At 45.7% G+C, this 26,366-nt stretch overlaps 2 protein-coding genes across 3 annotated transcripts in view; one reads left to right on the top strand and one right to left on the bottom strand.

Moving 5' to 3' along the window:
- On the top strand, positions 1-20,328 carry POLR1E (RNA polymerase I subunit E). 2 transcript variants are annotated; one of them, XM_066256734.1, is made up of 12 exons: positions 1-197; positions 713-870; positions 2,635-2,711; positions 4,464-4,549; positions 7,176-7,234; positions 8,345-8,489; positions 10,898-11,005; positions 12,767-12,863; positions 15,871-16,004; positions 17,179-17,260; positions 18,021-18,152; positions 19,838-20,328. In XM_066256734.1, exons 1-12 carry the CDS (start codon positions 122-124, stop codon positions 19,995-19,997), a joined length of 1,314 nt encoding a protein of 437 aa, XP_066112831.1. In that variant the 5' UTR covers positions 1-121; the 3' UTR covers positions 19,998-20,328. The 2 variants fall into 2 exon arrangements, with proteins under 2 accessions (XP_066112831.1, XP_066112832.1); XM_066256735.1 differs by having other exon boundaries at positions 4-197; positions 767-870.
- An 817-nt stretch (positions 20,329-21,145) lies between these two features.
- Positions 21,146-26,366, bottom strand: part of FBXO10 (F-box protein 10) — a 51,300-nt gene continuing 46,079 nt past the window's right edge. Inside the window, exon 12 of the mRNA XM_066256720.1 lies at positions 21,146-25,165. Within this exon, the coding sequence (XP_066112817.1) occupies positions 25,080-25,165 (86 nt within the window). The 3' untranslated portion in view covers positions 21,146-25,079. The remainder of the gene's footprint in view (positions 25,166-26,366) is intronic.

Genomic DNA, 26,366 nt, shown 5'->3' with positions numbered 1-26,366 from the left:
CGCGGAGGGGGTGCCCGGAGAAGTCAGGCCTTTTCCGTCCCGCCGCGCTACCTCTGCGTGTGGGGTGAACAGGCTGGTGGTGAGACTTTTAATTCCTGGACTCCGCAGCCCGAAAGGCGGGATGGCGGGGGCGGTGTTGACGAGTGCGAAGTGGCTGTATTGTGGGGAGCCCGGCGAGAGCCAGAGAGCTATACTAGGTAAAGACTGCGGAGCTGGAGCAGTGTTCCCCCCATAACTCCCCCTTCCGTCTCCGTACCTTTACATTCCTCTTGCCCCCGCCAGGTCCCTTTCCTATTTGGGCCAACACCTCCCCACCCCCTTACTGCCCGCCAGTACTTGGGGTTCGGCCAGAGCTTCTGCGTCATCCTACCATCCCACCTGGATAAGGACATCCCAATCATCCCCTCCCAAAGGGATTTGCCCAGGATTTATACCCTCACTCACCAGGTCTTTGACCTGTTCTATCTCTTTATCTCCACTGGGCAGGGATACCCTCCTGTTTCTGCAGGTCTATACGAGGCCACCTCAGTCGGTGCCATTCCCCTACTCCCTCCTGTCGCAGCCCCTCCCTAGGACTCCCCTCACTCCCCATGCTCTCTTCCCAAGTGGACCAGGACCTCCTTCAGTCCCCATTCCGGTTGGGGCCTGTGTTTCCTTGCCCTTCTCATTCCTCCAATCTCTCATTCCCATTGACAGTCCTGTTCCTCCCCAGCATACATTGTGATTCCTTCTGATCTCATCTTATCCTTGGGCTGTGATCTTACAGCTCGGTTCTCCAATGGAAAGTTGCAGAATCCAAGTAACATTCACTTTACCTTGTACAAGAGCAACGACTCAACAAATCCCAGGAAGAGGAGACATCGGATCCTGGTGAGTGCTGCAGTGGCCAGTTGCCTCCACTCTGCAGGCCTCAGTAGACCCCTGTGGTGGATGTAGGAGGGAGTGAGAGGAGAAAGGGAGGAGATAGCAAATGAATCTTTGAAGAGCTCTTCTGAGCCCCAGCAGACAAACATGGGGTGTAAAGACAGGCTCCATTCAGTTTGGTACTTCTGGTGAAGTGATAGCCTTTCATTCATTAGTTCATGCAGCAAGTATTTATTGAGCACCTACTGTGACCCTGTGCTGTAAGCAGCTAGAGAAACTGCTAAATCAGACCTGGCCCTATAGTACTCCAGCCCACTGGGAACTACCAGTGTCGTGTGGGAAAAAACCTACTCAAGACACAAACTTATGTCAAGAGGAAGAGAGAGGGAGACCTGCCAAGGGAGGCAAAGAGAGACCTCCTGAATCTTCTTCTCCCTTAGCTTTTATTATCAGAAGCAGAACAGTGGTAACGGAATTACAAGGGAGGGAGATTAGGTGACCAGGGGGAAGAGGGATTAATGGCTGATTTGCTGACATGGAGAAAGGGCTAAATTGGTCAGTACATTCCTTTCTTTTACTAATTAACAAGCACAAAGGAAGGGGCAATCCAGAACCTCTAGGCTAATTTTCTAAAGCTCATTCACAGGCATTCCTTTGTGTCTGCACAAAGGTCACCCACTCACACTTTCTTGGTGTTTGCATCCAAGAGACATTCACTCAGGGCTTTTAACTAAAGTTCCTCAATCCAAGTCATAGAGGGTTCAAGGTTAGATGGGTGATTGATTCCCTACGTGTCCCCGCTCTGGGAGCTTGTTCTCTAGAATGGGGTTTCTCAACCTTGGTGTTATTGACGTTTTGACCCAGGTAACTCTTTGTAGGGGCAGCCGTGTGCATCACAGGATGTTTAATAACTGCATTGGCCTCTACCACTAAATACCAGTAGCCCATCCTGGTTGTGACAACCAGAATGTCAGACAGTCCCAGATACCCCTGGAAGGGGTTTCCCTGGGGGAAAACCACTGCTCTGAAGAGTTCTTTGAAATTTTACCCAATTTCAGACTTAAAAGAACGTTCCATGTGATGGTACAAAGAACTCCATAGAGAGGTGGAACTGGATATGAGAGACACTCATGCAAGTAGTCAAAGCTCAGGGCCTGAGGGAGGGAGATTACAAGGCAGAGTCTTAAGTCTCCGTTTGCCAGAATGCTGGGGGGGGGGAGCACATGGAGCTGAGCTCTGAAGGATGCAGGAGGTTTTGACAGCTGAGGCTGAGAATTACAAGTGAAGAGAATAGCAAAGGCAAACATGGGGAAAGAGGAAAGCTTGGCTGTAGTTGGGGAGTGAGTCAGCTATTTCCGTGTATCCTAAGCATGTAAGGAGCAGTCATAGGAGAGGTGGGCAAAGAAGTTTAAGAACGTCTTGGACTTCAGACCCAGGAGGTTGCCTGCAGGATCATTTTATTGCATGTCTGTAAGTGTGGAGAGTCTAGGGCCTCTCCCAAGTCCTGTGGTATAGCTTCCCCAAGAACTTTTCAGACCCATTAGAAGCCAGCACTATCTGGGGCTTCCTTTTCTAAAGCTTGTCTTTCCCCTCACGGAACCCCAAGTTCACTTAGAGATAGTGGGGCTAGATTGTCTTCCAGAGGCTCTCTAGTTCTAATCCTCTGTGGTTTGGATTCTAAAGCTTTTTACAGTTGCAGAAAAGGGAGACAAGATGTTTAGAACCTTTCAACACTGGTTGTAATGAAGCTTTTCTCCCTCTGTATTTTAGGCAGCTGAAACAGACAGACTTTCTTATGTGGGAAACAATTTTGGAAGTGCAGCCCTCAAATGCAACAATATGTGCAGGTAGGGAGAGGGGAAGGGGCAGCTGGAAGGGGAGGGGAGTGGTGGTGACCCTGGCACTGCTGTTCTTGGTCTTTATTTTAGGGGCAGTGGGGTAAATCTTGAGAGGTTTACCAAGTCTTCTGTTCCCATACCCAGAGGCCTCACACCTGCATGTAGACATTCTTGAAAAGAAAATTGACTTAAGATTTGTTGAATTTCCTAAAAACCTCATTGGTTTTTAATATTCTTAATTTTTTTAAATTAAGATATAGTTTACATGTAACATATTAATTTTAGGTGTACAACATAATAATTAGATATATGTATAATGCAATCATCACCTAAATAAGTCAACATCCATCACCAGACATAGTTAAGATTATTTTTCCTTGTGATGAGAACTTTTTTTTTTCTAATTTTTATTTTTTTCTTTACAGGGACAGAGAGAGAGAGAGGGATAGATAGGGAGAGACAAGAATGGAGAGAGATGAGAAGCATCAATCATCAGTTTTTCGTTGCGACACCTTAGTTGTTCATTGATTGCTTTCTCATGTGTGCCTTGACTGCAGGCCTTCAGCAGACCTAGTAACCCCTTGCTTGAGCCAGCGACCTTGGGTCTAAGCTGGTGAGCATTTTTTATTTTGCCCAAGCCAGATGAGCCCGCACTCAAGCTGGCGACTTCGGGGTCTTGAACCTGGGTCCTCGGCATCCCAGTCCAACAGTCTATCCACTGTGCCACTGCCTGGTCAGGCGTGATGAGAACTTTTAAGATTTAATCTCTTGGCAACTTTCAAATATACAATACAGGCCTGACCTGTGGTGGCGCAGTGGATAAAGCGTCGACCTGGAAATGCTGAGGTCGCCGGTTCGAAACCCTGGGCTTGCCTGGTCAAGGCACATATGGGAGTTGATGCTTCCAGCTCCTCCCCCCTTCTCTCTCTATGTCTCTCTCTCTCTCTCTCTCTCTCCCTCTTTCACTCCTTTCTAAAGTGAATAAAAAAAAAAAAAAAAATATATATATATATATATATACAATACAGTATTGTTAACTATACCCACCATACTGTACATTACTTCCCCAGGGCTTATTTATAATCTTGTTTCCAAAAGGCAGCTCTCTTAGCTAATATGGAATATATGATCAGTATTTCAAAGCTTACCAAAAATCTGCTTTAGGACTAATTACAAGACAAGGATTTGATAGGGTTAAAGTCTCTGGGGTTTCTGCCGTTGATTGGCTGGCTGACTTTGGGCAACTTTGCCCTTCACTGATCCTAGTCTCTCCTGCTGAATTATATCCCCCACCCCAATGAAGATTGCCCAGCCTGAACAGTCTATGACTGCCTGGGGCTAGCATAATGCAAGACAGTGACCCTGTGATAGTATCCAATAGGGAATCACAAACAAGGCCCTTTCAGAACCCCACGGGGCCACCCTGATAGAAGTCATATTAATGAGTATATGCTTAAAACTATTAGCACTGCATTATCCTTTTACAAAGATTCTTTAGTTTGTACTGGTCTCCCTATAATTACCAACGCTGTACTTGTCCTTGCCTTATGAAATTTATGTGTGCAGTAAATTCTAGTATAATTCTTCATTCTTACATCCTCAAAGGGTTTCCTCTGCAGCAGTGAGCCCAAATGTGATCAGCTACCAGAAAGGTGTAGTGAAGAAGGAAGGTTGAGAAGTTTTTAGCAGGGAAAGGGAAGTTGTATATACAATACCATTTGAATAATCCGTTGTCACTGGTATTATTCCTTCTTTATTCAGGCACTTTGTGGGAATTTTGAACAAAACCTCTGGTCAAATGGAGGTATATGATGCTGAAGTGTTCAACATGCAGCCACTGTTTGCAGGTAGGTCCCAGTCAAGGCTCACAGAATTGCCGCATATTTTAGGTTTGCTGGATGCGTTGGTTTGAGTTTTTTATTTATTAAACAGATTTTTTGTTTCTTAAATTAAGTGAGAGCAGAGGATGTAGGCAAGGCCCCTATGGAGCAACGTTCTGCCCATCTGGCGCATTGCTCCGTTGCTCAGCAACCAAGCTATTTTTAGCAGCTGAGGCAGAGGCCAGAAAGCTATCCTCAGCCCCAGAAGCCAACTCACTGGAGCCAATCTAGCATGGCTGTGGGAGGGGGAAGGGGGGGGGTAGAAAGGGGGATGGAGAAGCAGATAGTTACTTCTCCTGAATGCCCTGACTAGGAATGGAACCTGGGACATCCACATGCTGGGCCAACACTCTACCACTGAGCCAACTGAACAGGGCCTGTTAAACACATTTTGTAGTTATTTTTAAAGGGGTACCTTTCTGTTATTTTTTTTTTTAAATTTGAACAGGTTTTAAGAGTTTTTACTCAACATGTATTGATTGATGACCTACTATGCTCCAGGCACAAAATAGGGGCTGTGGATGTGGCAAAACAGACAGATTCTGCCCCCACAGTGTTTATAGACTTGAGATCAGAAACTAATATATATATATTAAAATTTTAGAGAGGGAAGAAGGGAGGGGGAGAGAGAGAAACTTGTTGTTCCACTTATTTATGCATTCATTGGTTGATTCTTGTATGTACTCTGACCGGGATTGAACCCACAACGCTGATATATCAGGATGGTGTTCTGACTGAGCTACCGGTCTAGGGTCAGAAACTAATCTTAAAGTGTGTTGAGCAGTGATCAGAGCAGAATATTGGAGGGTGTGTCTGATATCCTTTTCAATTGAAGGCTTTTCTTAATTCTTGCTCTTCTACTTGGGGTAGAGATTTTAGAATCTCCAGAAGGTGCTGAAAGTTGCTTATATGTTGGACAGTAACTTTCATGTAAGTAACTTGTAAGTAAGAAATGTATAACTGGTTAAAAGTCTCTACACTTTGTAATTTGGGAGAAGATCCCCTTTTCCCCTAATCCAGTGGGAGAGGTTGCATTGCTTCTCTGCTCTGTCAACAGAATGCCCAGGGATAGAGTGAAAGTTTCCAGAATGAAAGATAAGAGGGTCAGACTCAAGCGGGTCCTGTTTCCAACTCTTTTTTTTTTTTTTTGTATTTTTCTGAAGCTGGAAACGGGGAGAGACAGTCAGACAGACTCCCGCAAGCGCCCGACCGGGATCCATCCTGCACGCCCACCAGGGGCAACGCTCTGCCCACCAGGGGGCGACGCTCTGCCCACCAGGGGGCGATGCTCTGCCCCTCCCGGGCATCGCTCTGCCGCGACCAGAGCCACTCTAGCGCCTGGGGCAGAGGCCAAGGAGCCATCCCCAGCACCCGGGCCATCTTTGCTCCAATGGAGCCTTGGCTGTGGGAGGGCAAGAGAGAGACAGAGAGGAAGGAGGGGAGGAGGGGGGGAGAAGCAAATGGGCGCTTCTCCTGTGTGCCCTGGCCGAGAATCGAACCCAGGTCCCCTGCACGCCAGGCCGATGCTCTACCACTGAGCCAACCGGCCAGGGCCCTGTTCCCAACTCTTAAATACTGAAGACCATATATATATATATAGAGTCATGGTGAATCTGCCTGCTATATTTAGAAGCATTAGTTCTGACTTTATACTCTCAAAGCAACAGTTCCTCCCACCTTTTTGAGAATCTGATAAGGAATTGGACCTACTTCCTGGAAACGTGCATACTATACAAAATATGTGTAATATTTTACATAAAATTTTAAAGGGCCCTTGAGTCTTAGAACCTATCTGTGAATTTCCTAGGGGACCACAATCTCTAGGTTAAGAATTTCTTGCTTTGCAAACAGATTTAACTACATTTAAATTATCCTCTCCATGCTCTTATTTCAAGGAAGCAAAAAAAAAAAAATTATTCATTAATTTGTTGGTTAAATACATTTTTGTTCTTGTAAGTAAGAAATGTATAAATATTGGTTTATTATATCCAGTGTATTGACCTGGAGCAAGTCATTTCATTTGGAGGCCTCATTTCTCCTTATTGGTAAAATAAAGAGGTTGGACTAGATGGCCCTTTCATTTGACTTCTTTTTAAAAAAATTTAATAGAGAGAGAGAGAAAGGGAGATGAGAAGCATCAACTCATAGTTGCGTCACTTTAGTTGTTCATTGATTGCTTTTCATACATGCCTTGACCTGGGGGGTGGAGACGTTCAGACTGAGCCAGTGACCCCTTTGCTCACGCTAACAAGCAACCTTTGGGCTCAAGCCAGAGACCGCAGGATCATTTTGATGATCCCATGGGTAAGCTGGTGACCTCGGAGTTTCAGACCTGGGTCCTCGGTGTTGCAGGTCAATGCTCTGTCCACCGTACCACCACCAGTCAAGCTCGTTTGACTTCTTAATTCTCCATATTCTCTAAGTCATGCTAAGGTACATACTCAGTGTTCACTATTCTCTCATGTTAAGCTCTTAGAAGTCCTGGAGTAAATAAATCTGTTTTATTTTTTAGATTAACTATTAAATAAATACCAAACTCTATTTCTATCTGTAAGCCTTACATTTTGCTTTTTTTTTTTTTTTTTTTTGATAGATGAACCAATTGAGAGTGAATTGCCATTAGAGAGTGAGAGCAAAACTTTTAGAGAAAAGGTGAGTGTGGGATGGAAATGAAGACGCGGACCTTGAACAGGTTCCTCTGGGCCTTGGGTGAGGGTTGGACACGGGTTCCCTGGCTGCTCCTAGCTCATTCATTCTGGGGTTGTCTAGATAGTTTTCTACCTGCAGAAGCCACATCAGCCTCACAGAGAGCAGTCCATCTGTCTATACACAGCTCGGTGCCAATGTTCTGGTTCTCTGGGGTAGCATAACACTTGTTTTGAAGAGTTAATCCATGTTTCAGAGAATATTGGTTGTAGCCTGAAAATTTTATATAATATTAAAACAAAGTAAACTTGCTTGACCAGGTGGTTGTGCAGTGGTTAGAGCATCAGAGTGGGATTTGGAGGACCCAGGTTTGAGACCTTGAGGTCACCAGCTTGAGCGCAGGCTCATCTGGTTTGAGCAAGGCTCACCAGCTTGAGCCCAAGGTCACTGGCTCGAGCAAGGGGTCACTCGGTCTGCTATAGCCCCCCGGTCAAGGCACATATGAGAAATCAATCAATGAACAACTAAGGAGCCGCAACGAAGAATTGATGATGTTTCTCATCTCTCCCTTCCTGTCTGTCTGTCCCTATCTGTCCCTCCCTATCTGTCCCTCTCTCTGTCTCTACCACAAAGAAAAAAGAAAAAAAAAGAAAACAAAGTAAACTTTAGGGTTTTCAATGTAGAATGTTCCTATAATACAAAGCTCTTTCACCCCAAGATGTGAACTGATTGCATCTTCAGTGAGAAAGGGTGTGAGGCTATCTTTCAGCTCAGAGGAAAGGAGTGAGTACTCTATTAGCAATATCTGTTATGCAAGTAGGATTGGAAAATGTTAAATGATGTGCCAAAGATTTATCAGCCCTAATTCTTGACATTTTATGGATGGAGGCATGTTGATTTGTAAATGGCCTATTACTATTCACAAAGAGACTTCTTTGGATCTGTTAATATCATTTGATTCTTACAACAAGCCTAAGAGGTAGATAGCTATAATTCAGCCCAGTTTATAGGTGAGGTGATGATGGCTCAGAGAGGCTGACAGTTTCCCCATAGTCACACAGCTAGAAGTAGTGGTGCCCAGCCTGACCTTAGTAACCAAATCTGTCTCCCGCACAGATGGACTTTTGCATTGAAGCCTTTGGTACCACCAAACAGAAGCGGGCTCTGAACTCCAGGAGAATGAACAAAGTTGGCAATGAATCTTTGAATCATGCAGTAGCTAAAGCCGCAGAGAGGATCATTGGTACAAAGGGTGTGACTGGTAAGCTGTTGGAACTTGGGGTAAGAATCTGCTCACAGGGACAGTTTTCTCTTCTCTTGAGATCTTTTACCTGCCCCGTAGAGGGAAGTGATGAGAGTTAGGGCTGAATTTCTTCCTGCCTCTCCCCGAGGGCCTTTGTGGGAACAGGCTCTGGAAGCAGTAAGGAACCTCTGACACAGCCTGCTCTCAGTGGGTGCACAGTCACGTCACGGAGCTAGGCAAGGAGACGGGCACATGCATGCTGTCCCGTGGTGTCAGCGTTACAGCCTGCAGGATACAGAGTGGAGAAGGCTCCAGTTCTCTGAGTCACAGGGAGGTTTTGGTCAGCAAGGCTGATGTGCTTGATGATGGTGAACTGAGCCCCTAAAGACAGTGTTTCACTTTGGGGTCAGGGGGTTTCTTTCTGCTCCTAAATTCCACAGAAGCTTGAGTATTATTTTAAAATGTATTTATTGTTCAAATCCATTAAAGAACATAACAGAAAGTCTATATAAGAGCAGTCTTTCCATTGAAATGTTATTTTAGTAATTTTTAGAAAATCTTTCCAGCCTGGCCTGTGGTGGTGCAGTGGATAAAGTGTTCACCTGGAATGCTGAGGTCGCCGGTTCAAAACCCTGGGCTTGCCTGGTCAGGGCACATATGAGAGTTGATGCTTCCTGCTCCTCCCTCCTTCTCTCTCTCTCTTTCTCTCTGTCTCTCTCTCTTTTTTTCTCTGTTTTCTGTCTGAAAATGAATAAAGTCTTAAAAAAATATACACACACATATAAAAAGAAAATCTTTCCATACCCTATGATAACATAAGTTTTTTCTATGTTTTTGTTTAGTCCTTTTACAATTCTAACGGGGTAAATTCATCTTTCTCCTGTCTCCTTATTTTTCACAAGGAGATCTTAAAGGTGATCTTAAAAATTATTTTGTTATGTTCTCTCAAAATTCAGTTGCGATTAATAAGAGGAGCCTGACCAGGCAGTGGCACAGTAGATAGACCATTGGACTGGGACGGGGAGGACCCAGGTTCGAGACCCTGAGGTCGCCAGCTTGAATGCGAGCTCATCTGGTTTGAGCAAGGCTCACCAGCTTGAGCCCAAGGTCACTGACTTGAGCAAGGGGTCATCTGGTCTGCTGTAGCCCCCAGTCAAGGCACATTATGAGGAAGCAATCATTGAACAACTAAGGTGCTGGAACGAAGCATTGATGCTTCTCATCTTTCTCCCTTCCTGTCTGTCTGTCCCTATCTGTCCCTCTGTTTCTCTGTGTCGCAAAAAAAAAGGAGGGGGAATTAACAGCTTTACAATACTATATTCTCCCATCCAGAAATGTAGAAATAATGTCTGTCTGTTCCTTCAAAGCAGTGGTTCTCAACCTGTGGGTTGCGACCCCAGCGGGGTCGCCTAAAGCCATCGGAAAATACATAATGCATATCAGGTATTTACATTCCGAATCATAACTGTAGCAAAATTACAGTTATGAAGTAGCCACCAAAATTATTTTTTGGTTTGGGGTCACTGCAACATGAGGAACTGTATTGCGGGGTCACGGCATTAGAAAGGTTGAGAACCACTGCTTCAAAGACATACTTTAATATTTAAGTAAATTTCTGAATTTTTTTGTTTGGTTTACTCTCAGCTATTATTTTTTTTTTAATTTTTGGGAAGCAAGATCTAAAATGCTCCCTACTCTTAGCTATTAAAGGACATCTAAAAAGAAATATATAGTTCACCCATTTTCTCATCATTCTACCAGACCAACTGTTATGATTTTCCTCTCTGTCTTCACCTGTATACATGCTTAATTCTTACATGGTTATTCTTGTGTGTTACAGTTTTTATTTTTTTAAGATTGTATTCATTTTAGAGAAGAGAGGGAGAGAGAAGGGAGGAGGAGCAGGAAGCACCAATTCCCATATGTGCTTTGATCAGGCAAGCCCAGCGTTTCGAACGAGCGACCTCAGTGTTCCAGGTCAATGCTTTATCCACTGCGCCACCACAGGCCAGGCCTGTGTGTTACAGTTTTATAATTTGATTTTTTTTTTTTTCACTGATAGTGTATGGAGAAATTTTCTGGAAGTTAAACCATTAAAGGCTATTTTGAATATTCCTCATTTTTAGTTTCTCTTGTGTTGTATTGTAAATATTGATGAGCACACCTCTCTCCCAACTACACTGCAAGTTACTTGAGGGGAGACCACACTGGATGTACCTTCTCTAAGGCTCAGTTCGGTCTGTGTCATGAATGGACATCATAGAACTGGAGCTGTCAGCCTGATGGGAAATCTGGCCTCATTGGCAGGAGCATTCAGATTAGGGGTTTCTAGGCTGGTTATGATCCGAGTACACAGGTTGCAAAGAGTATTGGGGAACATGAGGCCAAATGAGTTGATACCCACAGATTCTTCCTTTATCGAAAAGCTCTGGTCAGTGATGCCATCCACGATACCTTGCAAGACGACTCCCTCTGCCTTCCTCCTTGCCATGCTGATGCCGCCAGACCTGAAGATGTGTATAAATTTGAAGACAGTATCCTTTCTGCAGTAGAAATGCTTTGGGAGTTATGTACATGAGCAGCGTAGCCAGACTCTCTGAGGGTGTCAGTGGTCCTATGACACTCATAGAAGCTACATCCTGACCTTTGTATTTGCCCGGTGCTATTGCTGGGAAGTCAGCTGGGAATCAGCTGGGCTGAGGGACTTGCTCCAGCACCAGCTTCCCAGCTCCTGGAATTCAAACTCATTTTCCAGCAAAATGCCAAATGTCCACAGTTCAGCCCTGTGGGGGTCAGTTTCCATGAATAGTCCAAACATGACTTTAAGTCAGCCAATGCCCAAAGTCTAGGACAGACTGATTTGTAAAAGGAAAGGTTGGAGCCTGGCCAGTGGTGGTACCATGGACAGAGTGTCGACTTGGGACACTGAGGTCCCACGTGTGAAACCCCAAGGTTGCCAGCTTGAGTGTGGGATCATTGACACAATCTCAGGATTGCTGGCTTGAGCCCAAAGGTCGCTGGTTTGAAACCTAAGGTTGCTGGCTTGAGTAAGGGGTCACTGGCTCAGCTGTACCCCCTGGTCAAGGCACATATGAGAAGAAATCAGTGAACAACCAAAGTGATGCAACTGAGTTGTGCTTCTCATTTCTCCATTCCTCTCTCTCACTTAAAAAAGAAATTCGATAAACAAATAAATAAATGGAAGGGTTGGAATGTAAAATTTCCCTACTTGTGGGTCTAATGAAATGGAAAATGCCTGGAGTGGCTTTGTGATAAAGAGAAGGCAGAAAAGCCACCTTGATGGGGAATGAAGTCTGAGCTGGGAGTCTAGAGAACTGAGTCTCAGCTCTGCCCCAAAGTGCTGTGTAATCTTCCCTTCTCTGAGCCTCAGCTTTCCCATCTCTAAACTGAGGCCACCAGAGAGGCCCTAGTTGGTTATCCCAGTTGGTAGAGCATCGTCCTGAATGCCAACATTGCAGGTTTGGTCCCTGGTCAGGGCACATTTGGGAAGCAGCCAGTGAGTGCAGCATTCATTGGGTGCAGCATTCTCTTCCTGTCTCACCCTTTTTCTCTCTGTCTTAAAAAAAAAAAAAAGAAAAGGCAATCAATACAAATAAAATGATACCAATAGGAGATAATATAGCTCAGCAACTCTCAGCCTTTTTCATTTCATGGCACACAAATAATTACTAAAATTCTGCAGTACACCAAAATATATATATTTTTTGCTGATCTGACAAAAAAATAGGTATAATTTTGATCTACAAAAAAAAGTAGTAATTACCTACCCTTTTGCTCCAAAGTGACTTAAAAAAATCAGTCATACCTATATAGCCTATACCTATTGTAGGATTTCTGGTACCAAGTTTAACTATCAGACACAACCTTACTATGCAACATGACCAATAAGATGCATATAACTCTATTATATGACAAGACTGGGCAGTCACACCGGACGGCTATTGTCTTGTTGGCTGTTGTCATTATTTTATTTGACAGTCTAAGGCAGTGGTTCTCAACCTGTGGGTCGCGACCCCGCCGGGGTCGCGACCCACAGGTTGAGAACCGCTGATCTAAGGGAAAAGAGGTCAGTGCCTCCAACTAAATATACTGCTCACAAAAATTAAAGGATATTTTATCACTTCATACTCATTTTGAAGTATCCCCTAATTTTTGTGAGCAGTATAGTTAGGTATTTTATGTTTTAAAAACTCTTGGCAACCAGTTGAAAATCGCTGATCTAGCTAGTCAGATGTTTCCATTTTGGTCAGATTGTGTTCTTGACCAGTAACTAGTTCTTTCTCCGGCGGAGTATGAAGCTCTTTGGAGCCCATCTGAAGCTTTCAGGAATGTCACGTCAGAAGAAATACTGAAGATGACTGAAGAGAACAGGTACCCCCACATGGGTGATGGAGTGTCTGAAGGGGAATATCGTTGGGCCACAGAGGCAGTCAGACAGGAAGCAGACCTTTGGGTGCTAGTCATTGAGGATCACTGTTGAATAAAGACAAGCCAGTGTCTTCATAAATTTTGAGCTTCTAGACCTGTTGTCCCTAGGCTGTGGGTGACATTCAAGGGAGAGAGTTGGCCTCTCAGTGCATGGAACCTGTGGCTGGGCAGAGGGTGGGGAGGTCCTGTAGCTGGGCTGGGAACTAGGGATGGACTAACTCCCCCATGTTAAGCTTGATGCTGATTTTGTTTTCTTTTTTTTTTTTTTCATTTTTCCGAAGCTGGAAATGGGAGGCAGTCAGACTCCCGCATGCGCTGTACCGGGATCCACCCAGCATGCCCACCAGGGGGCGATGCTCTGCCCATCTAGGGCATCACTGTGTTGCATCCAGAGTCATTCTAGCGCCTGAGGCAGAGGCCACAGAGCCATCCTCAGCGCTAGGGCCATCTTTGCTCCAATGGAGCCCCAGCTGCGGGAGGGGAAGAGAGAGACAGAGAGGAAGGAGAGGGGAAGGGGTGGAGAAGCAGATGGGTGCTTCTCCTGTGTGCCCTGGCTGGGAATCAAACCCGGGACTCCTGCACGCCAGGCCGACGCTCTACCGCTGAGCCAACCGGCCAGGGCTTGATGCTGATTTTCACCATGGAGCCCAGGTGCTAGCCCGATAGTAGGTGCTAGCTGAGTATGTGATTTATCCATGATGACATGCGGGGTGAGCTTTTCTGAAGCGAAATTTATGTGTTTGTTTTTTTTTTTCTGTATTTTTCTGAAGCCGGAAACGGGGAGAGACAGACAGACTCCCGCATGCGCCCGACCGGGAGCCACCCGGCACGCCCATCAGGGGGCCACGCTCTGCCCACCAGGGGGCGATGCTCTGCCCCTCCGGGGCATCGCTCTGTTGCGACCAGAGCCACTCTAGCGCCTGGGGCAGAGGCCGAGGAGCCATCCCCAGCGCCCGGGCCATCTTTGCTCCAGTGGAGCCTCGGCTGTGGGAGGGGAAGAGAGAGACAGAGAGGAAGGAGAGGGGGAGGGGTGGAGAAGCAGATGGGTGCTTCTCCTGTGTGCCCTGGCCAGGAATCGAACCTGGGACTTATGCATGCCAGGCCGACGCTCTACCACTGAGCCAACCGGCCAGGGCCAATTTATGTGTTTTAAACGTTGTACATTTCAAATAATTAATATACAATAATAGGCCCCCCTCCCCTTTTTTATCGACTGAAACAGCTTTTATGGTGGTTTTGGGACTTTTTTGCTTTTGAGGGTTTTCTAAATAATTTTTTCTTGGAAAAGTAAAAAATTATCAACCATAAGTTGGTTTCTTGATTTTTCTTTGGAAATTTTACTGGTCAGTGAAGTTGAAGGCCTTAGAAAATACGTTTTTGTTTCCTCCAAAGAGCCATTTCCAAAAAAACTCATTACTGGTTCTTAGTTGTCTTAATGTGATTATGGCCCAGGGGCAAGGGCAGGGGCGGAGGTAGGGCTGAGAGCTGGAGTTCTGTGGAATATACTGTGTGGTCTTCCCTCTCAGCCTCATTTTTTCTATCTATGAAATGGAGCGACAAGATGATCTCGAAGAGCCTTTTTATCTCCTCAAGTCTAGGATCCTGATAGTGGTAGAACAGCACATTAAAAATAATAGCTGGCCCTGGCCGGTTGGCTCAGTGGTAGAGCGTCGGCCTGGCGTGCAGAGGTCCTGGGTTCGATTCCTGGCCAGGGCATATAGGATAGGCGCCCATCTGCTTCTCCACCCCTCCTCCTCTCCTTCCTCTCTGTCTCTCTCTTCCCCTTCTGCAGCTGAGGCTCCATTGGAGCAAAAGATGGCCCAGGCGCTGGGGATGGCTCCATGGCCTCTGCCCCAGGCGCTAGAGTGGCTCTGGTCGTGACAGAGCAACGCCCCGGATGGGCAGAGCATCACCCCCTGGTGGGCATGCCGGGTGGATCCCTGTCAGGCGCATGCGGGAGTCTGTCTGACTGTCTCTCCCTGTTTTCAGCTTCAGAAAAATACACACACACACACACACACACACACACACACACACACAAAAGCTGCCTGACCAGAGTTCGGGCTCATTGGCAAGAGCATGGGGTCACCGACTTGAGTGTGGGATCATAGACATGACTCCATGGTCGCTGGCTTGAGCCCAAAGGTCACTGACTTGAAGCTCAAGGTCACTGGCTTGGGCAAGGGGTCACTTGATCTGCTATAGCCCTCTAGTCAAGGCACGTATGAGAGCAATCAATGAACAACTAAAGTGCCACCATGAAGAATTGATGTTTCTCATCTCTCTCCCTTCCTGTCTGTCTCTATCTGTCCCTCTCTTCTGACTTGCTCTCTGTGTCCCAAAAATAAATAAATGAATAAAATAAAAATAATAGCTAACGTTGGTTGAGCTCTTACAGGTGCCAAGTGTTGTTCTAAGTGCTTTACTTGCATTGTCTTTTTTAATCCACAAAAACCCCTAAGAGGAGGGTATTATCATTGGCCTCGGTTTATAGATAAAGATGTAAAGAGCTGTACAGAAGATTGCCCAAGCCATCAAAAAGCAGAGAGGGAATTCTAACCCAGGCAGTCCGACTTGACAGCCTATGCTTCAAACCACTGTATCTGGGTTTGGTAAACTATGGCCTGTGTGCTCAGTCTGGCCTGGTGCCTGTGGATAGTTTTATTGGAACACAGCCGTGGTCATTCGTTTTTGTATTGTCAATGGCTGCCTTTGCACTACAGTGCTACAGAGTTTGTGTGACCCACAAAGCCTAAAATCTCTTCTCTGCTTGCCCTTTGCTGGCCCTGCATCAACCCCTGCTCCTGTTGTAAGGTGATTGGTGGATGGCCCTTGTTTAGCTATCACAGGTGTGAGGAGGTGCCTGCTGCTCTAATTCTGTGGCAGTGAGTGGCTCCTGACAGAGCTTGTCTTAACTGACACAGCCTTCCCTTTCTCTCCCTTGTTTTAGCCACTGCTGCTTTGTCATAGAAGCTCTGAAGTCTTTGCCATCAAATGAAGAGAGCCGAGACCATCAGGCTCGATGCATATGGTTTCTGGACACACTCATCAAATTTCGATCACAGAAAGTGATTAAGCGTAAAAGTAAGTCCATGATAGACATTTGATTGTAGTTATTTCAAGTCCATTATTTGTAATTCTTAGACCAGCTCCAATGAGAAAAGAAAATGGCTATGTGTGGTCAGGTCTTTATTTTTAACCGTGTAACTGTGAGGGTCCTATTGGTACTGCTGACATGCCAAGAGGACATTGATGGGGACAGGATGGATTATGTGACTGTTGGTAGCTAACCTTCATTTTTATTCTGCATTCAGCAATGTGTAGTTTCCAAGTCAAAAGAAAATTTTAAGGGACTGTTAGACAAACATCAGTCACAGAGGAAGAAAAGTGGCCATGCCCATGAAGGCATGTGACTGGTTTGTGCTGTGTTGTGTTATTTCTGACTAGGAGAGGAGAGAGCCAGTTTCTGCTGGTAACTCAGTGTCACCTACAGCTAGGGCCATGGCTGCCACATCCATCCATCCAGAGTTGGAAAGCCAGCGGGAGACACTTGGGGTTTTAGGCACCAAGTGTATGCAGTTTTATTACTATAATTGGGCATCCAAAAGTCTGTTTTTCAGTACTTGCCTAATTCTTATTTTCACATTTCAGTCTTCCTTGCTTTTCCTCTCCCAGGGCTTTCTCCACAGTCTGTTTTGCTTTTCTGCTGTCTTGTGAATTCTGAGCCGTTGGCTTCATTGGAGTGTACCATCACATTGTCCCATCGCAAATATCTCACGGGCAGTTGCATTTAATTAGCATATTTTCATTTGAAAGTGGTCATTTTGCTTCATGGGCCCCTGCTTCTCTTACCACATGGTTTTTTTTTTTGTTTTTTGTTTTTTAATTTTTTATTTATTCATTTTTTAGAGAGAGAGGGAGAGAGAGAGACAGAAAGGAGAGAGAGACAGAGAAAGAGAAGGGGGGAGGAGCTGGAAGCATCAACTCCCATATGTGCCTTGACCAGGCAAGCCCAGGGTTTTGAACCGGCGACCTCAGCATTTCCAGGTCTACGCTTTATCCACTGCACCACCACAGGTCAGGCCACCACATGGTTTTGATCATTACACTGACCCAGCTGTTCGGTTCTCCTAGCTCATGGATGGCATGTGGCCTGAGGGGGTTTTTTGTTTTGTTTTGTTTTGTTTCGTTTTGGTGGAGATGCTGGGGAGCCTGAGGGTTTTGACAAAAATTGGTCACGTGCAACTTTGTATTGTAGGTGCCCTGAGGCCTGGAGTTCCACACATCATCAACACCAAGCTGCTGAAGCACTTCACCTGCCTGACCTACAACAACGGCAGGTCAGGAGGCAGGACGTCTTTGGCTTCTGCCTGTAAAGAGAGAAAGCAGGTTGGGGAGGTGGTGACAGTGAGGAGTAGGAGCTTGGGGAGAACGCATGTCCACAGAGCTACTGAGCTGAAGACAGGACTGCCGTTGTGTCCTGGGCTGAAGTTTAAGAAGCACTATAGTTTGTGCTCTCTTACCTTGGAGAAGGTCACTTCCCCTGGGTATGACCAGCAAGAAAGACGTCTTTCACTTGATGCACAACTTTTGAGCAACCCTTACTGTCCCACAGACCCGGTGTTCAGTGAAAGGCAGCGTTGCGGGAAAGGGCAGGCCTGTGTGGCAGTTCTGGCAAGGAACCCCGAGCAGCACCTGGTTTTCTTCCTGCTGTTTGCTTGGAAATGTATTTCCTGCTCTGAGTGTACTGGGAAGAATCATCAGCTACTAAGGGTGGGTGACCGCTCTCTTGGCAGCCCTGGTGGGCAGATGGGGCCAGAAGCGAGGGTCCTTGCCAATGCATGGCCCTCACTGTGCCTAGGGTAGTAGGTGTGGCCTTCTCTGTCCCCTTGGTGGGAGCACTGGGACTGGCTCACTGTCCTCTGTGTGAGGACTCCAGCACCTTGAAGGACAAGGAGTTGTTTGAATTCCTTTTCTTCTCCCAAAGATAGGAAGACATTGAGTACCTATGGGAATACGTTTGGGTGTTTTCATTTTGCTATTGGAGAAGTCACCTTAGAGCTTAATTTTGTGTCTTCTTTATTGCCACTGATTTTGCAGTTTACGCAACTTCATTTCTGATTCAATGAAGGCGAAGATCATCGCATATGTGATCATACTCGCCTTGCACATAAACGATTTCCAGATTGACCTGACAGTGTTACAGAGGGATCTGAAGCTCAGTGAAAGAAGGTGAGCGCAGCAGAATAAAAAGCTCCCGTAGGGTGCTTTGCTGTATTTCTAGTACTGCTGGAAAGCACGAGGCTCCGGAAGAGAACTGGGGGTGTTTAATAGGGGAAAGCAGGGGACCAGAGGACAGTTGTCACTGAGCGAATGATTAGATGAGTTGCTGGACATTGCAGACTGCCAATTCTCTATGCCAGGCACAGTATTAAATCTGTCATGGCCCTGGTTGGTTGGCTGAGTGGATAGAGCATTGGCCTGGCATGTGGATGTCCTGGATTCAATCCCTGGTTAGGGCACACATGAGAAGTGACCATCTGTTTCTCTTCCCCTCCCTCTTCCCCATTCTCTCTTCCCCTCTCACAGCCAGTGACTTGATTGGTTAAAGTGTCATCCCCGGGTGCTAAGGTTATCTGAGTTCTAAGGGTGTCAGCCTCTGGCACTAAAATTAGCTCAGTTGATTCGAGTATCGGCCCCAGTTTTGGAGTTGCTGGGTGGATCCTGGTTGAGGTGCATTCAGGAGTCTATCTCTCCTCCTCTTACTTAAAAGAAATAAATCTATCATAATATTTCAGATTTCCCTAAAAAACAATTTAAAAACCTACAGTTCAGAGGAGTCACTGTCTTTCCTAAGGTCACACAACCGAGAAGGGGAATAGTTGGGCTTCAAACTTGAGCCTTCCCATAGCATTCTGTCCCTGTGTAACCAAGCCACCTCTGTCTCCAAATACCTTTCTCTGGCGAGAGAGATTCTGTGTGGTCCTGAGGGGTGGGGAGATATGTAAGAACCCAATTTCAGCTTAGCAAAAAGGACCTTTCTCAGAGTCAGATGGAAGGGGCTGTCAGATGGGGGCTGCTGTGTGGCAGGGATGGCACATCGGGCTTCTCTGACTGGACTGGGAGGGTTGGCAGAGATGACCTTTCAGGCCTTTTCTAGCCTTGCTAGAAGAGATTCAGACAGAGTAGGAGTCAGAACTTCCCAGGATCTTGAAAGTTAGTTCCTTTGGCCTTTGTCAGTAATTTAGGGGCATCTGACACCCAGGGACCCTGATGTTCAAGAGAGCCTGTGAAACACCTGTCTGGACTTTCTAGCAGTCCATAGAGGGACGGTTCCGATGGCTGTCCGCAGATGGCATCCTCACAGGCAGTGACGTTGAAAATCTAAAATAAGCCTGACCGCCTGACCTGTGGTAGCGCAGTGGATAAAGCGTTGACCTGGAAATGCTAAGGTCGCCGGTTCGAAACCCTGGGCTTTCCTAGTCAAGGCACATATGGGAGTTGATGCTTCTAGTTCCTCCCCACCTTCTCTCTCTCTCTCTCCCCTCCTCTCTTCCTTTCTCTCTCTCTCTCCCTTTCTCCTGTCTAAAATGAATAAATAAAAAATTTAAAAATAAAATCTAAAATAAGAACATGTTGGAGCATGTTCAATTCTGGTTATAGGAAGTAAAGTTTACTAATAGGATCTACATAGATAAGCTGGTTTGTAATCACATATAAGGATTTTTTTAATGGCAACACATTAAAATGAAATTGTTGGCTGAGACGGGGGGAGATCTTGTCTGGCCCTTTCTCAGTGGCCAGTTTGGGGATTCTGTCTTCGACGCCTGTGGCATAAGTATGCTGCTCCCTTCTGCCAACCCTCCTTGAGCAGTGACTTTGAGGAGACTCCATTTGTTTGTGTATTTGTTCTTTAGGATGATGGAGATAGCAAAAGCCTTGAGGCTGAAGATCTCTAAAAGAAAGGTCTTTCTGGCAGCCAGCGTGGAGGAGGAGCACAAACTGGGTACCCTGTGCATCCCGCTGCCTCCAGCCCAGACCTTGGCCCACCAGTCAAAGAGGAGGAAAATGAACTAGAGCTACGCTCCTAGACCGAGCAGTTAGGCCACTCGTAGCCACTGCTTCTGTTCATGTCCATTTTTTATTTTTGCAAAGAGATGAAGAAGAAGCCTTGCTTTGGTATGAGTATGAAGCCACAAGCCAGCATCTCAAAAACAAAATGATTCTATTGGACTTCACCTCCCTCCTTCAGAGTTGCTGTGACTATAAATGGCTACTGGTTCTCGTACTGGTTCACCTGTGATGTGGGAGGTGGGGCCTGGGAGACCAGAGCCAAAGGTCTCACGGCTAAACCCTGGGCCAAAGCTAATGAATAAAGGTTAATAAAGAAATATGAAGGACATGCTTACTTAGGTCGCGGAGGGCCAGTGGAGTACGTGGTGAGGAGACAGCCCAGCGGGGCTGGCAGAGGCGGCTCAGGTCACCAGTGTGATGGGGATTGAGTTTGAGGCTGCAGGGACAGGCAGAGCCCTTGCGTTGATGGGGAGACAGTGGTTATCCTAGTTGCTCTGTCTGGCTCAGGCCATGTAGAGGGAAGCGCTTAGCTCTGAAGTCACAGTTCTGAGGGGTATGAATTGGAGTTCATCACAAAGAACAAATTGTACTAGATATTTTAAGAGGAAGGGAGTTTAATACATGGATAAAATGTAAAATTGTTAAAGGCCGCAGGAGTGGGAATCAGGGTTGCCACCAGACTGCTTGGTTCAAGAACACACCGCTGGGGTTGCCCTGCAGCCATCAAGAAGCCACCTCTGCGCACGACTGCTTGAATTCATGAATCTGGTGGCTTGACCCTGAGTCCAACCCACCCATGCTTTTAATACTCACATTTCTATCAAATGTGAGTATTAAATGAACAGACAACCAAAAGATCAAGAAGCTGGCTTCCATCCTGCTTCCTGCTGTGAGTGCATATGTAGGAACCTAATTTGCATGTAAAATCCAGCAGCAGGGCGGTCTTGGGAATAGGTTGCAGCTCTCCAGCAAGCCTTAAGGGCGGCACACCTGAAGGAAATGGGAGTGGATGCCGCCTGACGACAAAGCTCACCTGCCATGGGGAGGTGAGAAGTCGGTCCGGGAGCTCTGAGGAATGGGAGCGTGGCACGCAGAGACTGAGGCACATGGCTAACACCCAGATCTTCAAGGCTCTTTTGAGAGCAGCTGAGGTTTGTAGTGCTCAGTGCTGGGGAACTCGGAGCAGTGAAGGAAGGAAAATAAAATTGGTCTCCGCAAATGAGAAAAGAGGAAGTTTACACAGCGGCTGGGCCGTTCACCAGGGAAGATATGGTGGAAATGAGTCTTAGATGACACCTTTGGGACAGGTGGTCCTTGTATTCCTTGCAGCCCTGAGAGCTGTCATCAGAGCCACCTCTAGAGTAAGCCATGCCTAAAGAGTCTGTTTTTCATGCTCTGGTTTGTCCCCTTCGTCTCTCCCCTGGGTAGTGGGCGTTTGTGGCCTATTTGTCTCCACTGGAGGTGTGAGCAGGACATCTAAATGCTTCTTTATCCTTATCTCAGCTGTTGTGAAAATAAAGTATGTGACTGCATCAAAAGGCATAATATCCTGATCTGTCTCTGGGAACACACAAAGGACCCCAATCTGGAAGTGGCTAATTAGATCAAACTCTTGCGTCTTCTTTTAAAAACTTTGATATGTCATACTTAGAGAAATAGTTGCAAGAATGGTACAAAGAACTTGTGTCTTTTATCAAGATTCTCCAGCTGTTACTGGGATGTCTCATTTATTGTTTGCTTTATATCAGGTCTACCGGAAAGTTCTGTCCGTTTCTATTACAAGTTTCGACACGTAAGCACGTTTATTTGGCGCATGTATGCCTCTCTATTTTTATCACTTAATGTATACATACTGACGTAGCAAATTAATTAAAACAAAGTTGATTCACGTTAGTCTTATGTGTTAAGCGATAGTGTACCCATGGCTACTGATAAAGTTCATTTACGCCACTGTAATTACGAATTTCAACAAGGAAGAAATGCTACAGAAGCATGTCTGTCGCATCCACCGTATTCCCCGGACTTAGCACCTTCCGACTATCACTTGTTTTTGTCCTTACAAAATTTTTTGAAGGGCAAAAAAATTCAAAAATGAAGATATCAAACAAGCACAGGTTCAATTTTTTGCATCAAAAGATAAAACATTTTTCAAAAATGGGATATACAAATAGCCCTTGCGCTGGCAAGAAATAAATAATAATGGCAATTATATTATTTAATAAAGTTTATTGACGGTAAGAAAAATTTGTATTTTTATTCCAAAATCGGACAGAACTTTCCGGTAGACCTTATTCATTTATGTATTTCTTTGTGAACTATTTGAGACTTTGTCAAAGCATCCCGTCCTTTTATTTACAAGGACTTCAGTGTGTGTGTCTTAAGGACTTTCTCTTTCATAAGGACAGTACATTTATCAAAAGCAGGAGAGAGAACAGAGATACAATACTGTCACTCAGCCCATAGTTCATGTTCAGATTTTGGTCCTGTTTAATCTGAAACAGTTTCTCAGCCTTTGACTTTCCTTACAGTGGTTTGAAGAGTAAAGCCAGTTATTTTTGTAGCATGTCCCTCAAGTTGGGTCTTTTTCATTATGACCAGGAGCTACAGTTTTGGCAGAAATATCACAGATATGCTGTGTCCCAAGTACATCACAGTAGAGGTACATGATGTTGGTTTATCTCGTTCTTGCTGATGTTAACTTTTATTACTTGGTTAAGGTGGTGTTCTCTCCACTGTGAAGCTGGTAGTTTTCTTGTAATTAAGTTACAAATTTTGTGGAGGGATTACTTTGAGACTTAATATCCTATTCCTTGTCAAACTTTTACCCATGTGTTTCAGCCTGTATTGATCCCTGCTGAATCAAGTACCAAGATGGTTGTAAAGTCGTGATTTTCTGACTCCATTATTTTTATACATTTATTATTGGCATTCATTGATAAGGGACGCCTTTTCTCCCATTAAAATATTTTTGTTCATTTAGTTACCAGTATGAGCTCATAGATTCTTATTCCATGAACATTGTTACTATCATTTATTTTGATGCTTAGATTGAACCACATTTGGCCAATCTGAGTTCCTTCAAACTAGCTCCTGTATCCCCATCATTTTAAGGGAGTTGCCTTATTTTCTGGCACAAGATATTCCGGCCATCTTGTACTTTCCCTGCTCTAGCCCTAGAGTCACCTTTGTATCCAAGGAACACAGATAGATGACATGAATGATGGGCCAAAACCAAGAAGTGAAATACCATCCTGATAATCAGACAGGATCTTCAGCTGCACCTAGGCAAGAAGTGGGTGCTGAGCAGAAGTGACCATTGTGAGTAGCTCAGATTGCACCAGGAGGGCCATACTAGGCTTTACTTCATTTAAAAGGATGCTAACCATGGTGGGTGGGCCCCAGAGTCAAAAAGCCATAACTGTACTCTGCAAAGTTCTGGACAGGAAGGGAGAAAACGGATGGGGTGAGCATGTTCATACTGGGAGAAACAGCTCCAAGTTGGAACAAGCCCAGCAGGCCCCATGGGAGCCCACCACAAGGGGCCATTTGAAAAAACAAAAGATTTCTCTCTACTATTGGAAGGGAGGAGCAGGAAGAAGGTGGGCCCACAGCTGCTGCTGAGGACACGGCTCATGTCCGGTACCAAGATCCAATTCTGGCTTTTGTTTGGTCTGGCTTCTCCATGTCCACCATTCCCTGTGCTCAGGACCTCCTGTGGACACGGGGCAGTGGCTTCAACAGGACTTGTTGGCCTGGATGATGAAATTGTGTTGGGTCTTCGTTATGCTTATACCTCCTCTCAACAGGCGTCAATGTTTGGGCCTGACTGGCCAGCAGGCAAGGCCAAGGAGGCCACAGGATACGCTGCTTTGGTAGGGAGAAGCTGAGACCTGTGAGCTCTACCAGGTTAAGCCTTCACCTGTGGCAGGTTAGCCTGTAAAGGGGGCCCTTAGCTACTGCAGACTGAAAGTGACTAAGGAAACAGTACCCTAGAGAATCCTATCTTCAGATCCATAATTGCTACACGGAAGAGCTGGGACATGCCTCCTGAGATGCAAGGTGGACTCCTAAACTAGGCTCTCCATTCAGACCACTGGAGTGAGTCTAGAGAAATGACCAAGGATGGTGTGGAGACGGTTTGCAAACTGGTATGTATGAGAGGAGGCCAGGAGCAGCAGGGTAGCCCGCAAGGGGATAAGGATGCTATCTGCAAATCGCAGAGGGAAGAGATACCTCCAACATGGGGTTGGGTTTGTTTCTTTTTCCATCCGTCTGTCCATCTATTCGTGCATCAGAACTTGGTGAGTCTTGCTCTGTGCTATGCAACGATCAGCAGGGTATAACTTCATAGGACAAGGGGAGGGAGAGAAATCAGACAAATCGGTAGACCTTTCCAGTGCAGATAGATTCAGTGCTAGCATGGGGATAAAGGGGAAAGGGGGTATGAGACATGACGGAGGGGCATTTAGCAGATCTGAAGAGATCAGAGGGGGTATTCGATGGAAGTGATGAAATAAGATCCCGAAGTAAGGGTAGGATTTAGCCAGGCAGATAGATTTTGGCTCAGTTAAGGGAAAAAAAAAAATCATTGGAATAGGTTCTCTTAGGCAGGTCTGGCTAACTGGGAGAGCAAGCCCTGCCCATAAAGCAGTGAGGCTACTGCAGTGCATTCTCACTTCCGGATCATCCCCCAACCACAGCAGAATGAGGCTGGCTGTTCTGTGGCCTCCACTGCTGCCTCCATGTGACTTGGAGATGGGCCTTGTGTCTCTGCTGTTCCTTTCTCCACTGCCCAAGCCCTAGGTAACACCCCTCCTATCTATACACTCCTAGCATTTAATACAGTGGACTTCTACCTGCTGGGCCATAACAAGCATTACTATCAGGGCCTTAATTCCATCTGTTAAAAAATGAGGCAATGGCCTCAACAAGTCCATGTTTAATATACTGTAGGTGGAACAGGCACAGGGATGTATCAAAATACACCAGGTTGTGCTGGTTAGGCTAAAGTGCAATAACAAATTTCCCCCAAGCGACTGGTTTCAACAAAGGTTTATTTGCTTGTAGTATCGTAAATGTGTTGTTTCAGTATGTATTAGAAAACACTAGCTTTTCATTTATGGTAGTGATGTAAACACTTTTTAGTTCAGCAAAGTGTCCTGGATAGGATCCTAGAATGGAAAAAGGACATTAGGTAACAAGAAAGGAAATCTGAATAAACCATGGACTTTAATAATGTGTCATTGTTGGCTCATTACTTTTGACAAATGTACCACACTAAAGTAAGATGTTAGCAATAGGAAAGTTGAAGGGGGTGGGAAGGGTGATATGAGAACTCTACTACCTATCTGCTCACTTTTTCTGTCAATTTAGAACTTCTAAAAAAGTCTATTTAAAAAAGAGTATTTAAGCCCTGGCTAGGTGGCTCAAAGGATGAAGTGTCACCCCTGCACGCTGAGGTCACAGGTTTGATCCCTGGTCAGGGCACATATGAAAAGCAATGAATGAGTGCACAACTAAATGGAACAACTAAGCAGAACAATCAGTTGATGCTTCTCTCTCCCTTCCCCCCCTCCCTTCCTCTTCTCTCTCTCAAATCAATGGAAAAAATGAAAAAGATTTAAAGAAAAATATTAAGTACTAACTTTCTCCTCTGGTGACGTGAATATGGCAAGAACTAAGATGCTGAGTACCTGAAGTTGAGACAAATGTGGTCATGGATCTGCAAACCCTCTGCAGACTGTCAGGTCACCCACAACAGGGACTGTGACTTCTTTTTTTTTTTTAATTTTCTTTTTGTGTGACAGACAGACAGATAGAAAGGGATAGATAGGTAGGGACAAACAGAGAGATGGGAAGCATCAATTCTTTGTTGCTGCACCTTAGTTCATTTATTGCTTTCTCATATGTGCCAGCGACCTTGGGGTCATGTCTATGATCCCCCGCTCAAACCAGCGACCCTGTGCTCAAGCTAGTGAGCCTGCACTCAAGCCATATGAGCCCACACTCAAGCCGGTGACCTCAGGGTTTTGAACCTGGGTCCTCCATGTCCCAGTCCAATGCTCTATCCACTGTGCCACTGCTTAGTCAGGTAGGACTGTGACTTGATCTTCACAAAGCCCCCAGAGCAGGCAGGGCTGCAATACCACCCCTGGCTAATGCACCAGGAGACAGACCTTGGAACCTGGAACTGAGGTGGGGACAAGCTGAAGGAACAGGGTGGCCCTGGGATTCTGTCTCCCTCAGAGGAAGCAGCAGTGCCTCAGGAGGCGAGCAGCGTGGGGCCGGCATCCACCCCGAACTCCAGCACATAGCCAAACAAGGAAAGCCCCCAGAAGTGCCTCTTTTAAAATATAGAACTTTATTTTGGTT

The sequence above is a fragment of the Saccopteryx bilineata genome, chromosome 2 (assembly GCF_036850765.1).
Source record: "Saccopteryx bilineata isolate mSacBil1 chromosome 2, mSacBil1_pri_phased_curated, whole genome shotgun sequence".
Classification (NCBI taxonomy): Eukaryota; Metazoa; Chordata; class Mammalia; order Chiroptera; family Emballonuridae; genus Saccopteryx; species Saccopteryx bilineata.
This window is presented reverse-complemented; position numbering and strand designations above follow the sequence as displayed.

Excerpts from the sequence above, each read along its gene's own strand:
- POLR1E (XM_066256734.1), top strand. The coding sequence starts at position 122 with ATGGCGGGGGCGGTGTTGACGAGTGCGAAGTGGCTGTATTGTGGGGAG. Across the intron at positions 198-712 it reads GAGCCAGAGAGCTATACTAG|CATACATTGTGATTCCTTCT; the intron begins GTAAAGACTGCG and ends GTTCCTCCCCAG. Across the intron at positions 16,005-17,178 it reads GAAAGTGATTAAGCGTAAAA|GTGCCCTGAGGCCTGGAGTT; the intron begins GTAAGTCCATGA and ends TTTGTATTGTAG.